This window comes from Podarcis bocagei, assembly GCF_964188305.1.
Source record: "Podarcis bocagei genome assembly, chromosome: 3".
Lineage (NCBI taxonomy): Eukaryota > Metazoa > Chordata > Lepidosauria > Squamata > Lacertidae > Podarcis > Podarcis bocagei.
This window is the reverse complement of record NC_138127.1, coordinates 82731972-82747201: the sequence shown is the minus strand read 5'-3', so window position 1 is coordinate 82747201 and position 15230 is coordinate 82731972. Positions and strand designations below refer to the sequence as shown.

At 41.5% G+C, this 15230-nt stretch overlaps 1 protein-coding gene across 5 annotated transcripts in view; it reads right to left on the bottom strand.

Moving 5' to 3' along the window:
- Positions 1 to 15230, bottom strand: part of USH2A (usherin) — a 457494-nt gene that overhangs the window by 42008 nt on the left and 400256 nt on the right. For all 5 annotated transcript variants that reach the window (XM_081185934.1, XM_081185935.1, XM_081185936.1 and 2 more), the window contains exon 62: positions 909 to 1136. In XM_081185934.1, the coding sequence (XP_081042060.1) occupies positions 909 to 1136 (228 nt within the window). The remainder of the gene's footprint in view (positions 1 to 908; positions 1137 to 15230) is intronic.

Sequence of the window (15230 nt, the reverse complement as noted above, 5' to 3'; positions counted from 1 at the left end):
GAATGTCCAACGTCTGGCCCCTGTATTTAAAGACTCTGACCCCTCCTCCGAATTGGCAACAATCAAAACTCCCCAGCAACCCAATTTTAACCACTTAAAGGCTTGGGTTCCTCCAAATTTGCCTAGTCACTGCAGGGTGGCCTGTTTTTCCCAACCGCAACACGTGCTCTCTGTTATGGAGAACACGCTTTCACACATATATCTTGCCTGTCATGAGCTCAAGAGTCTTCATGGTGAGAGTTTCCTTTGGGTACTTCCCATATAACCAGCTTTACTTTCATTTGAATACAGTGGTACCTTGGGTTACAGATGCTTCAGGTTACAGACGCTTCAGGTTACAGACTCCGCTAACCCAGAAATAGTACCTCGGGTTAAGAACTTTGCTTCAGGATGAGAACAGAAATCACGTGGTGGCAGCGCAGCGGCGACAGCGGGAGGCCCATTAGCTAAAATGGTACCTCAGGTTAAGAATAGTTTCAGGTTAAGAACGGACCTCCAGAATGAATTAAATTCTTAACCCGAGGTACCACTGTAATTTAGGACAACATCACTCAAGGCCAGTTCTATGGTTAATGGGGTCCCTTAGTAAAGTATCACCGAATGTCATGGCCCCATAGTTCTCCTTTGGCTCGTGGGTCTTGGGAGTTTTCTTTGATAGTGTCTGTTGCTCCAGATCATTTAACTAAGAACAGGGAGGTGGCTTGTAAAGGATCAAAGGAAGACATCATCTATGCTGGTGGCTGTCTATCGATGCAGGACCTGACATCACTCGGACCTTATATACAAACCACACATCCCTTCCAAACTTCAAAATGGACGACAATTTTCACCATGTATTCAGCAATGAAGTTCTAATGTATGTTCATACCTTTCCACCCCAATTAAGTCATTTTCTAGGTTGGGCTTACCTTAATGTTGCCATTGGGCTTGGAAGGCTCCGCCCATTTAAGTAACAGCGCCCTGCCGTTCTCCTTCTTTTCCACGGTAAAGTTGGCCAGGCCACTTGGGGGGGCTTCCAGGGTGCGCACGGAAGTCCATGGACTTGAAACTTGCCCAGCGTTGTTGACAGCAACAACATGAATATGGTAAGTTGTGAATGGCTTCAAACCAAACAAGTGAGTTTGATGCGTTGTTCCCTGCAGCAGAAATACACAGAATATTCTTTCATTTGGTTGAATAAATGAATTATGGTGGGTTGTTGAATAAAGCTTATCTTGAAGGCCCAGCACTAACAGGCAAATTTTACCAAGTTTGTGCATAATCTTCAGCAGGCACAAAGGGCCAAAAAGGATGTGAGGCCTATATTCTGACTGATATTGTTGCGATATAGTTCCCATCTTCCCTGATGACCATAATGGCTTATGGGACTTAAGAGTCCAAGAGTACTTGGAAGGCCATGAGTTCCTTCTCTCTGTCCTATTGCCCTCCCTTATCCTAAATAATAGGGATGCGGGTGGGTCTGTGGTCTAAACCACTGAGCCTAGGGCTTGGAGATCAGAAGGTCGGTTTGAATCCCCGTGACGGGGTGAGCACCCGTTGCTCAGTCCCAGCTCCTGCCAACCTAACAGTTTGAAAGCACGTCAAAGTGCAAGTAGATAAATAGGTACTGCTCTGGTTTCACCAGAAGTGGCTTAGTCATGCTGGCCACATGACCCAGAAAAACTGTCTGCGGACAAACGCCGGCTCCCTCAGCCAGTAAAGTGAGATGAGTGCCGCAACCACAGAGTCGTGCGCGATTGGACTTAACTGTCAGGGGTCCTTTACCTTTACCTATCCTAAATAATATCCTGTTATAGTTCTCTTTTTCACAAACACTGTGCCATTGTTCCCACATTCATTTTTATATTATATTATAATTTATTTTATATTTATTATATTACTTCGTTGTGCCTACAAAAAGTGTAAGGCAATGCATTTTAGCCTCACAATAACCCTGTGAAGTAGCTTCGACTGAGACATAAACGGTGGCCCAAAGTAACCTAGTGAGAACTTAATTGCTGGGTATGGAACTGAAGCAGAATCTCTTTGGCCAGTTCCTAACTCTACTCTACACTATACTCATGCTCTCAAATAGACTACATCCCTATATCATGGTAGCAGGCGCTGACTCCCCTCCACCCTGTGAGTAGCCAGTGTACTGTCTGTACATCTTCACACGCACACACTGTACATGCTTAGGCTAGTTTACACAACTGGAAACTGTGCTTTTTGCAGAGTTCCCATTGCTGTATACATAGCCTACACTGGTCCATTTTGTACACATTTAGGGCTGTGCAGCAAAATATGCCGTGCATATCTCCACTTCATAGTGGTGCAGAGAAGGGCTTTTTGCATGGTGGTACTCACCTTGTGAAATGAAAATACTCAGAAGATCAACCAGCTATTGAGTGCTTCCATTGCCAATTAAAATCTTTCACCCAAACATTTTCTGACTTTTAATACCTGCTCCTGGCATATTGGACTTCTCTACTTGATACTGATACTTTGCTTTTATTGTTATATCTTGTTATCTTTTATCCTTTTTTTTATGATGTTAGCCACTCTGAGCCCAGGCGGGATACAAATAATTTTATTATTGTTGTTGTTGTCTGTAAACCACCATTGTATTTCTTTCAATGAAAATAATCTTATATGAAAAGATTTTATATCTGTCACAATGCCCCCTGCTCCTTCCAAACAATTTGGCATTCATTTCAAATCTGTTAGATTAGAGTACATTTTCTCTTTTTCTGGTGGTTAGGTCTATCTCCTTCATCGTGCAAAGAAGTCAGGAGTCAATTCTCCAGTTTTGTGTTAAGTGGCTAAAAGCCAGCACTTCTAACCTTTTAAATATTTAAGTATCTGTTAAGCTAACAGACTCAGAAACAATTTTTTTGCAGAAAAAATAATCATTTCTTTTTTAAAATATTAAAAGTTAGATGATAAATAATTAAATAGTTATTTTCCCACAACAATGAGCTTTCCTTTTAGATAAATATAATGCAGTATTTGAATGTCCATTCTGAATATTAAAACTCAACATGCCACCAGTACTGATTATAAATATACTTTTCAATGACAATTATTCCTCCCCTCTCCCTGTTAAACAGGGCAGGCAGCAGTAAGATTGATAATGAAGAGAGGAAGGGAGAGCTGAAAGGATAGTTATTGTTAGGAATTCCTAGTCACCCATGCTTGACAATCCTACACTTGAAGCACTGTATTAATCAGATACTGAGGTCAAACACAATGCAATTCTTTACATGGCTAATTTACATGAAAGTCCCATTGATTTCTATAACACTTGCTTCCAGACAATTGTGTGCAGGATTGCAGCCTTAGCCTGAAATCCTATACGTATTAATGCGGCAGTAAGTCCATTGACCTCAACGGGGCTTACTTCCGAGTAGATATATATAGGTTGCAGTCTTAGTCATAGTTTTTCAGAGAGAGAAAATAATAGTAGGTTGAATTCAATGGTGAATGCCCACTGACAGAAGGTATCCGTAAGTGAAATGGGGAAAGGGAAATTCAGAGGGTACTTCAGATTTTGAGAAGGTGCACTGCAAAGAGAGAAATGGTGAACGTTCCACTGATCCACTGTCTTCGATCAGTGAACACCCAGTGAAAGGTATTTGACAAGGATTCCAGAATGTAGAAACATAAAATTGGATTATTGGTTCATAGGTAGTATCCGGCAGTATCCATTCACTGACAGGCAGCAGGGTCTTCCATAAGCAGTAAATCGGTAACATTTTTGCCGATTCCTCCTCCTCTATCTAGCTGCAAACAAACCCCCAATCTACTCCAGAAGCATGAAGACCCTTTGGAACAGATTGGGAGGTGACATAGGATCTTAAAGGCATGGGGCAAAAGGAGAATCAATACTTCCCCAACTCTGCTCACAGAAGCTTCTACTGGATTAAAGAGTCACCCTTCAATGGAGGGGCATAATTGGCTACACCTCCCATATATGCACAGGTGTGTCACTATACAGGGCTGGTAGTAATGGTCTATAATGATTTCTTCACCCCAGGATCAACTCCTATGTGGTAAAACTCTGACACCATCATGTTTGTTTGTTTCCGCTTAAGTTCAAAATCTCTTGATGTTATGAATACAGGGTTGGCACAGCCATTAGGCAGGCTGAGATTGCTGCCTCAGGTGGCAGAAGGCCCCGAAGCAGCACCCCCCAGGTGCCCCACCACTGATTCTGGGTGAGATCTCACCAATTTCTGGCAATATATTGTGGAACGCAGGAGACCTCACACAATTTTGTCACAATCTTGCCACAAATTAGTGATGATGCTGGTGCTGCTCTCTGGTAGCAGGGGCACAGGGAGCGACGCTTCCTGTTTTGCCTCAAGCCATAAAATGGGACGCACCACCCCTGCATAAACAAACAAAAATAAGGTGCACTGTAAAGCCACCTTCTCTTCAAGTGCTGTATCAATATGAAACATAAGCCTAAGGTTGCTGAAAATAGAGTCAAGTTCTTTGCATCCAAACTAGGTCATAGCTGCTATAGGAAAGATGAGTCCTGAGCCAATATTGTTCTTTTTAAATTATTTTGGTGTGTTTTTTTAAATGTACTTTTTATTGTTCATGGATTAGATATGTTCTTATTTTAAAAGGCAGAATTTGGGTACATGCATATTGTGTTTTCTGCTTCTCTGCTGCAACTGTCTTGATAACCCTACCCTGTATGATGTTGATGGCTTGTAGACCAAAAACACTGAAACCAATGTCAAGCAGTTGCTAAAATCAATTTTTGTTGGGGGGTCATTTAGATCCCCCAGGGTCTTGGATGCTCTTCATTTTCTGTTATTCAATGGAAGCTAACTGACCCCAAGTCTGCTTTAGTGAAACAGTAACCATCATCCAATGCAGCCAAATATGATCAGTCCACATTGGGTTGTTGTTTGGTTTCCACTTGTAGAGGTCCCACCCTAAAGTCTTTTCTACTTTACTACCTCTGGGGAGTCCTCTTCCCCACAGGATGGCCCTGTTCTGTGTGGATGTGCTGTTTCATCTACATAAGGACCAGCTCTTAAAGACCTGAGTCTATTATAGGTATACCATCAATTGAAAGAAAAATACAATGGTCATTGAAGACAGGTTGAACCACCACAGCATTATAACACCCGCCCACCCCATTTTCAGGACGCAAAAAGTTTTATATACTTAAAAGACCACTTTGTGATCATTCATGGACGCTAAAGTATAGGATGGTTTAAATGCCTATAGAATCACCTCAAATACATTATACATATTTAAAACATTAGCTGCTTGGGGACATTCAGAGATACCACTTTTCATAAGAAACATGGAAAGCATGTGGGCTATAAAGAAAAACATATGCATATTGTCAATAGTAGCACCTGTTCAATTACAGTTTATTTCAGTATGGAGAATCCCGTTCAGCCCCTAGATGGCAATACTATCAAACAGTTTTTATACCAGGAGTACTTAATGATTAACAACCAGCATTCAGTCATCCAACATACTCAAGGCAGCCATTAAAAAAATAACAAAAATGATTTCATTATAGATTCTTTTAATAAACATTTATGGCTTAGATCCTTGAAAGTGGAAGCATTCAAACTGCCATAGCCAAAGGGAACTTGTATAGCCCAATGCAAAATTATGGACTGTGGGTTAAAAGTATGGAGCTCAAATGGAGGTTCATGCTTGGAATAAAAATCTGTCATCAGAAATTATGCTGGCACAAAACACAATTAAAATTAGCTTTACAATTGGATGCAGTCTTTATTAATAGGTTTTTATGAGGACAGTTATGTATTATACTTCGACAACTGAACTTTTAAAAGCCTAAACTTTACACCCTAAGGTTTAGTAGTGAAGATGGGGTGGCCACGCAAAGTTAAATGATTGGTCCTTATGTATGACAAAGAGCCTTGGAAATAGAACAAACACGGAACTGTTTGTATAAGATATAAAATACCTGGCTCTTTCTGTGTGTCTTTGTCTGCAGATGGAACAATCAAGATGGGTATTCTAGTGCTATTGTTGTTAAAAAAACCCCCAATGAATTTTCATAAAGCTTGCTACAAACTGTCCTCTATTATTTGCTGCAATAATTCAAGATTCCTTAAAAAGCTTCCTTTATGGACTGCATCGAAAGGTTGGGGGGACTTTAAAATAGCAAAATATAATGTGGTAATGGCCAAACCACAGATTATGTTAAATTCCTAGTCACTGCTAACATGCCTTTTCTTTTCTTTTATAAACAGCAGATCCAGGGCAGCTAATCAGGACTGGGACCACAGCACACTGGGAGTAAGAATCAACCCTTACCACTTATGCCACAGTACCGATTAAAATTGCCCCCCTTGAAGCTGCTATTTGCCACACTAGGGAAGCTGTCATTAGGGCCTTAGCACCCATGATATTCAGGATTAGAAGCACGGTGCACAGGAAGGTAATATTTTCCTTGTATTGCACTCCTGATTAAAATTCCTGCCCAAGAAGATGCTATTTCAAGTACAACGTAAGCTTCTTTGAGAAGTGAATGTTTTGGCAGGACCATCACATTGAGGGGTGAGGGTGGGTGGAAGGTTAGACCTTTCCCCACGTGCTTTGGTCCCTGAATTGCTCACAGCTGCTAGTTTAAAAAGATATGCTAAACACAATCACGTATTGACTTTGGCTTGAGCATGGCATGCTACCACTTCTTCAAGACAGCATGCACTTCAACACCCATCTGTTCCTGTATCTGTTCCAGCCACTACGAATCTAGGGTTTGGAGACTTTTATAGACTAGTTGGTTGGATCCTCACCTCCTGCCAAAAGATTAAGTCAATTATGTGGCAGTAGGTTCCTGCAGTGGGATTCTGGGGAAGGGCTGTAGCTCAGCGAAAGAGCATCTGCTCTGCATGAATGCAAAAGGCCCCGGAGTCAATCCCTGGCATTTCCAGATAGGGCTGGGAGATATTGTAGGTAATACTGAGCTATAGATGCATCAGTAAGTCCATCTCAGTATAAGTCAGCTGGGATGCATTTGCCAATGGTGAGAGATGGTTTTGCCAGAGCTCCTCTGTATGTCCTTAATATGTAGTAATTATTCATATGTAAAAGACCTGGAAGTTTGTTTATTCATTTACTTCGATTTGTACCATATCCTATCACTTAGGCTGGAGGCATCTTGGTTCTCCTACCCTCCCACTTGCCAAAGCCCTATTATTTTCAATAATAAATGGAATTGCAACAAAATATTCTTCCTTCCACTCCATTCTCTTGTATTCAGAATAATATGTCCTTGCCACCTTGCCTGCAGTGCCTCCATCTGAGAAAGGGCCAAGGAAGGAGGAGGCAGCAGATGTCAGTGCACAGGTGGTTCACCTTGCTCAGGCAGCGGAGTATCTTGCACTGACTCTGAGGTATTCCTCTTCTCAACTTACACAGGAATTGTCACATTAACCCTACCTTAAAATTGGACATAATATGCTCCACATTGAGCTACCCTTGAAGACCATTAGGGAAGTTGGTGCAGAACACCAAGAAGTCCTTCATTGCACCAGTGGCAGTGGAAGCAAACCAGCAAAGCATGTAGGTCCCCCTGAAAATATTCACCCGAGACATAGTGGGAATCGCTTATATACCTTTCAAAATCTCTGGGATCTTCAGTTTGGAAAGCATTACAAACAGTTATAGTAAATTAGCCCAGACCATGCTACAGGACCTATAGTATAGGTTAAAAAATAACAATGAAAACACAATTTAAGCACATTCAAATCTTGATAACTCAAACGTGGATCATTTGTGTTGTTTTGTCTGAAAGTCATCTCAAAAGCAAGCAGAAGTAGGGTGACAAAGGTTTCAAACAAATGTGCAACTCTAGAATATTTCAGACTGCTTCCCTCCCCAGTTAATGAACACAGGAGTTGCTTAAAGCTCCTTTTATTAAGAGTGGGAAAGCAAGAGCATCCCAAAAAACTATGCATTTGGCACATGTACAAACTTTTCAGCTCAGCTCATGGGCATGATCAAAACTACTCAGCCTTCAAAATCCCCACAAGTTTATACCTTCTCCTGTGATTGCCTGTGACTACTTGAAGTGCCCCAAAGGTGGTGAAAGGGTCAAGAGGTTTGTGTAGGTTGAAAAGGATCAAAAATTAGCATTGATTTGTGGTTGTCAATAACACTCTGTGTGGGTAGACTCCCTGCACAAATGTTTAAACTGCACAAAGCTACACAAACTAGTCATCTTTGAATCTATTGATCTGGTGATCCAGCAGTTTCCAGGATTGTCACTCTGGGCTTTGTGTTCTGTTTTAAGATCTCCCAACATGCCCTGGCATTTCCTTCCTGGGATGCAGGAAAGGATTTGAAGAGTATCAGCTGCATTAGGAGAACTGTTGTGGCATCTGAGAGCTGATGGACAGGTAATATGGCTATTTATCACTTCTTTGGGAGTAATCGTTAGAACAAAGAGTGCCATTAATCAGAGACATTAAGAAAATGATTGCTTCCAGTGCTCTATGAGGAAATTTATTTTTCATCACTTTGTTCTCTCTTTGTTTGCCACCCTTAGTTTTTGAAGGCACAATGTCTAAAGCTCAAAGGGGAGGTGGTTCATATCCTTACTGGGCACACCTCGCCTGTGTGCAGAAGTAACATGCATAGACAAATATACACACAGATGTCCTATTTGCACTATATTGAGGTTACTTATACTATATGGAGATATGGATGTGTGCATCTGCCACCCAAGTCACTCTTGTCCTCTTACATATCAGAGGTGCATACACAGTTTCCCCCATGACTTCCTCCTTTTTATTTATTTTTCTCTACAGTTTATATAGCTCCCAATATAAGGAATCCGTAAGTGGTCCACAAAGGGTCATACAAAATCTAACACACTGAAATACTATAATACTATAACATTAAAGAAAATCGATTAAAATTTCAGAGCAAAACCTAAAATGCCAGCAGAATCTGAGCAGTGTGAACTAAACATTCCCTTAAGAGTCTTTCAGCTGCCCCACATGCAACTGATGACTCCTTAACCATGAGAGAGAAACAGGCAAATGAGGATGAACAATTAAGATACATAGGGTGAGAAAATTGCCAAAGACTTTTGTTATGGTTCCTAATGGGAAGTTAAATAACCCTTTGCTTGTGTCCTAATATGTGCGGGGAAATGTGGGGCTGATGTGCATAAAACTATATACTGAGGATCTAGATAGGAAAACTATGGGTCTGAGCTGACCCTATGAACTACCAGTTGCTTATTCCTAGAATATGCTAGAAAAATGCAACCTGTGTCGTTAATAGATAGTGCTACTCGTACAGCATGTTGGTGACAAATATTCACACAGTTGTTCAAAAATAATTTTACAACATTTATCAAATATGTGAGAAAGAGACAATTACTTAGAAAGTGCCATGAAAACTTACAAACTACCTAACTTGCAATATCAGATTTTACTAGGTTCTTACAAATTCTTGACTCAGTTTTCCTTTTCCTTTTTGTTTTTAAAATAAGTTCAAGAAGATTCAAGAAAAGTGTAAGTTCAACATTGTTCCCGGTAGCTGTGAGGCGCTGATGAGGCAACGTATGAAGTAATAAAGAATACAGGGTGCCAGCGTTCTATCCCCGTTTCGCCCTAGCAGTCCATGCAGTTGGGAGGCTGCTGTTTCGCCCCCGGTGGGGCCGATTTGTTGGGGTTGGTGGATAGCACACTCCCTGAGCACAGTTTTCTGGGTTTCTTCAGTTGTCTTGTGCCATTGATGCATCTACTAGTGCTAACTGAATGGGGTAACTGTGCCCCTGAAGGACCAGGTGTGCAGCCTGGGAGTCATTTTGGACTCACAGCTGTCCATGGAGGCACAGGTTAAATCCGTGTCCAGGGCAGCTGTGTACCAGCTCCATCTGCCCGCGGACTGCCTCGCCAGAGTGGTGCATGCTCTGGTTATCTCCCGCTTGGACTACTGCAATGCGCTCTACGTGGGGCTACCTTTGAAGGTGACCCGGAAACTACAACTAATCCAGAATGCAGCAGCCAGACTGGTGACTGGGAGCAGCTGCCGAGACCATATATCACCGGTCTTGAAAGACCTACATTGACTCCCAGTACGTTTCCAAGCACAATTCAAAGTGTTGGTGCTGACCTTTAAAGCCCTAAATGGCCTCAGTCCAGTATACCTGAAGGAGCGTCTCCACCTCCATCGTTCTACCCGGACACAGAGGTCCAGCACCGAGGGCCTTCTGGCGGTTCCCTCACTGCGAGAAGCCAAGTTACAGGGAACCAGGCAGAGGGCCTTCTCGGTAGTGGCGCCCTCCCTGTGGAATGCCCTCCCACCAGATGTCAAAGAGAACAACAACTACCAGACTTTTAGAAGACATCTGAAGGCAGCCCTGTTTAGGGAAGCTTTTAATGTTTGATGTATCACAGTATTTTAATATTCTTTTGGAAGCTGCCCAGAGTGGCTGGGGAAACCCAGCCAGATGGGCGGGGTATAAATAAATTATTATTATTATTATTATTATTATTATTATTATTATTATTATTAACTATCTTTGAAGAGACAATTTCTTGACTTAAGCATACAAGACTGAATAGCTTAGCGGTTAATAGCTGAATAATAAGAATCACTTTATTTTAGGTAGTTTGTAAGTTTTCATGAGGGACGCGGGTGGCGCTGTGGGTTAAACCACAGAGCCTAGGACTTGCCAATCAGAAGGTCGGCGGTTCAAATCCCCACGACGGGGTGAGCTCCCGTTGCTCGGTCCCTGCTCCTGCCAACCTAGCAGTTCAAAATCACGTCAAAGTGCAAGTAGATAAATAGGTACCACACCGGCAGGAAGGTAAATGGCGTTTCCGTGCGCTGCTCTGGTTCGCCAGATGCGGCTTAGTCATGCTGGCCACATGACCCGGAAGCTGTACGCCGGCTTCCTCGGCCAATAAAGCGAGATGAGCACCACAAGCCCAGAGTTAGCTACGACTGGACCTAATGGTCAGGGGTCTCCCCTTTACCTTTTAAGTTTTCATGGCACTCTTTCTCACATATTTGATAAATGGTGTAAAATTATTTTTGAACAGCTGTACGAGTTGCACTATTCCTAGAATATGGCAACCTTTTAACATCGGGGGGGGGGGCAGAGAAAGGGGGAATCCAGTCACTTGTCCCTTGAGCAGTTTGTTCCCAAGAATCCTCCCTGCCTGTCTCCAACCTCTTTCAACACCATCAACTCCATATTCACATCAATTACAAAGGATGCATATCCACTATGAAAGAAGTTTCTGTTGGTATTTTGAGTGCACCTGGAATTCTCTGCCCTGGAAGGAGCACTTAAGAGACACAATGGGATCTTTTCATCCACTTGACTTAATACCCTCCAACACTTTGCTAATGAAAATAGGGATGTTCTACTCAATAACATTTTTATTATTTATACCCCACCCATCTGACTGGGTTGCTCCAGCCACTCTGGGCGGCTTCCAACATATATAAAAATAACAACATATTAAATATTTAAAAACTTCCCTACACAGGGCTGCCTTTCTGTTTGTTGTATAGGTACTTATCTCCTTGGCTCGGGGATTGAATAACCATACCCTCCAACATTTCTTCATTGAAAATAGGAACATCCTAAGGAAAAGCGAGACATTCTAGGATCAAATCAGAAACTGGGACGACTTCTGTAAATCTGGGACTGTCCCTGGAAAATAGGGACACTTGGAGGGTCTGGTTGACTTTATTTGTAAACTGCCATTGTAAGCTACATCTGTAAGCTATTACAGTGCTACATCTTAGGGATAGAAATGAGCAAACAAATGAAAAGTATACGAACCAGTGGTTCTTTAAAAATGTGAAACTGCCCTGTTTAGCTAACAAATCCACACCTTAACAAATAAAAGCCAACTGAATTATTTCACCTCTTCCACTGAAATATACAGCAAAATCGTCATTCATTCCAGTGACTCCTGAGTGGAGAAAGGAATACCATGCAGGCTCTTTGAAATGAATGAAGGGCACTAGCGCTTGGTGGATTGTGCCCTACATCAGTTAAAAGCAACTGGGTTTGTATTTGATCACGGCCTAAAAGGAGACACTACTTAGTGACTATAAATTGTTTCCTTTCTTGGCACCCCTTGACAGCTAGGGATTTGCAGCAGTCCCAACAAGATTGCGAGTTCCTTGCTTCAACTTGAAAACAAAGCTTCATAAAAGAAGTCAGTGGCTGCATTCTACAAGCAAGTGCATTTAGCACATTGCATTCAGTTACTCTGCTGGGTATTTCCTTTTTTTCTTTCTTTACGGAGTAGGCGGCTTTTAAATTATCAACAACTTTGCTACAGTTTTGCTGGCTAAACATGACAAAAGCCTTTTTCTTGGTGCGAGTGTCTGACTATTTCATTGGACTATTAGAACAAAATTATTTTACCTTTTCTCTGGGAAAAAAAATTATGTTCATATATAGAAAATTCTTTCTGAAAACTACTTTCTCCGAATGAATATTTTCTACACCTCTGATTGTTGTTTAATACTCTCAACATAAAAAGGCAGTGGGATTTTCCATACACTAATCTATTTCAACCATTTGCTTCAGAACCTGGATCTGACTGCAGAATATCACAGCAAAAGAACAGGTTTCCCTAGATTGTATTAGGATCCTTCCACAGGGTGGATTTTGCAAACACTGGCCATGATGAATTAGCAAAGGCTAATTGTTATGACTGAGATTTAAAGATGCCAAAAAAGTTCTCTCAAGCCAGGCCCAGAAAATAACTTTGGAAGTTAATTAAAGCTAGCCTCAATGGAGAGGAGAATGAATTAGAAACCTCAGTTCTTCTCTGGCCCAGACTAAAATTTGAGCTGAATAATAACTGAAGTCTTCCCTAGCCTCTCAATATTTCAATACTGAATGTAATGGAGTGACATCAGTGGGAAGGGGGAGAATGAAGGTTTCGATATACAGTGGTACCTCCAGTTATGAACTTAATTCATTCTGGAGGTCCATTTGTAGCCCGAAACCATTCTTAACATGAGGCGTGCTTTCAGTAATGGCTGCTGCCGCGCCACCAGCGCACGACTTCTGCTCGCATCCTGGGGCAAAGTTTGCAACTGGGAGCATCTACTTCTGGGTTAGCGGAGCTTGTAACCCAAAGAGTGCATAAGGAGGACTGTACGTAACACAAGGTTCCACTGTACCTAAAGATCAGAAACATCTCTTTAAGTATGCAACAACGACAGCCTGAATGGGATACACCCAGAAGTGGAAGGAAGGTACAATACTGACTCAGGAGGAATGGGAGGCTAAATTAATGGAGTATGCTGAACTGGCTAGTTCAACAGGTAATTTAAGAGAACAGGAAGGGAGAATTTTTAAGGAGAATTGGGAAATGTTTGTTGAGTATTTGAAAGAATACTGTAAACATCTAAAAACGTTAGCAGGAATAGAATAAATCAAGCAGTGAAAATATAAACAAAGGAAGAAGTGGATGTGTTAAAATATGGAGTAATTAGAATATGCAGCACTAAAGGATAACTGTAATGAACTATGGAGGGGGGAGAAAGAGAAGTTGACTTGTAATATATAGATTGCTTGGTATGTGTTGATTTATAAAACTGAAAATGATAAAGTTTTTTGTTTCTTTTAAAGGAGGAGAATGAGAGCCATGGCGGAGAACCCAACCTTCTTTTTTGACTCTGCAATCTCTTAATTCTCCAACTATTGAATGTAAAGAAATCATGTCCACTTTGTTGTTTTCAACAGGGGGGAAATTAAGAGATTGCCAAATAGATTATTTGGATTGGCTCAGAAAAATGATCTGAAATCCTGTGATTTCTTTTGGAAGATCTTGGATCTAAGTTCATTCAAGGTGACCTTGGAAGAGGCAGGACACAATTTACTAAATGGACTTTTCAATCCCTATGGTGGTTGCTGCTATCTCCAAAAAGGGAGGTGGCAACCACAATCTACTATCAAGTGTAATACTAAATTGTGGTTACATAAGGGAGAGGAAGTTATAGTTATAAATTATTTTGAGACATTGATGTAATAAATGACAAACACTTGTTAACAATAATATTCCCCATCTAAGTACAGAGGTACCTTGGGTTACATACGCTTCAGGTTACAGACTCCGCTAACCCAGAAATAATACCTCGGGTTAAGAACTTTGCTTCAGGATGAGAACAGAAATTGTGCAGCGGCGGAGCAGTGGCAGCAGGAGGCCCCATTAGCTAAAGTGGTGCTTCAGGTTAAGAACAGTTTCAGGTTAAGAATGGACCTCTGGAACGAATCAAGTACTTAACCCGAAGTACCACTGTATTCATCTATTAAAACATTATTCCTCTTCCATAGTAGCATGATCAAGCAGTGTATGCCTATAGTAAATAGGTCTTACCTCAGTTAAAACTATTCACTGAAACTATTATCTCCTACCTGGAGATGCCAGAGATTGAACCTGGTACCTCCTGCATGCAGAGCAAATGTTGTAACAGTGAGCCATGTCCCTTCCCACAATGTTTCTGGCTCTTCTGCATCACTCCAGCCCTTGCACTCAGCCTTTATTTCCCAGCTTGACTGCTGAGATTATCTGGAAGAGCACTGTTATTTGTCATCCGTGTTTCAAGAAGCTCGAATGACTACAACTAGTAGTCAGGCATTCATTGCTGGAGGTCACAAGCTGTGGAATACTCTTCCAGCAGAGATTCACCAAGCACCCTTGCTACTATCTTTCCAATGACTCTTGAAGATGGCTCAGGACCCCAATATCTCAAGGATCGCCGCTCTGCATATGAAACCATCTTGTGAGGCCCTTCTTCGTGTGCCTCCTCCATGAGAGGTCTGGAGGGAGGCAACACAAGAATTTGCCTTTTCTGCAGTGGCTCCCCATTTGTGGAAAGCTCTCCCAAGGAGGTTCAGCTGGCACCTTTAGGTGTCAGGTGAAAACGTTCCTCTTTAACCAGGCCTTTGACTGACTGACATCTGATACCCCTTTAAAATGTGTTGTAGAAGGGAGAATGATTGGGTTGTTTTTGTTTTTATCATGTATTTTCTGTTTTTTACATTGCGATTTTATGTTGTGAACGGCCCCGAGATCTACAGGTATAGGGAGGTATACAAATTTAATAAATAAATGAATAAAATAATGTTCTTTATATCTACCTATTCAGCCTATTCAGCTGTTTACATCTCTCTCAAGATGAGTTGGTCATTTTAACAATTGTTTTGCTTTGCTTTTTATATATCTTCTGCTTTATTGTATGTATACATG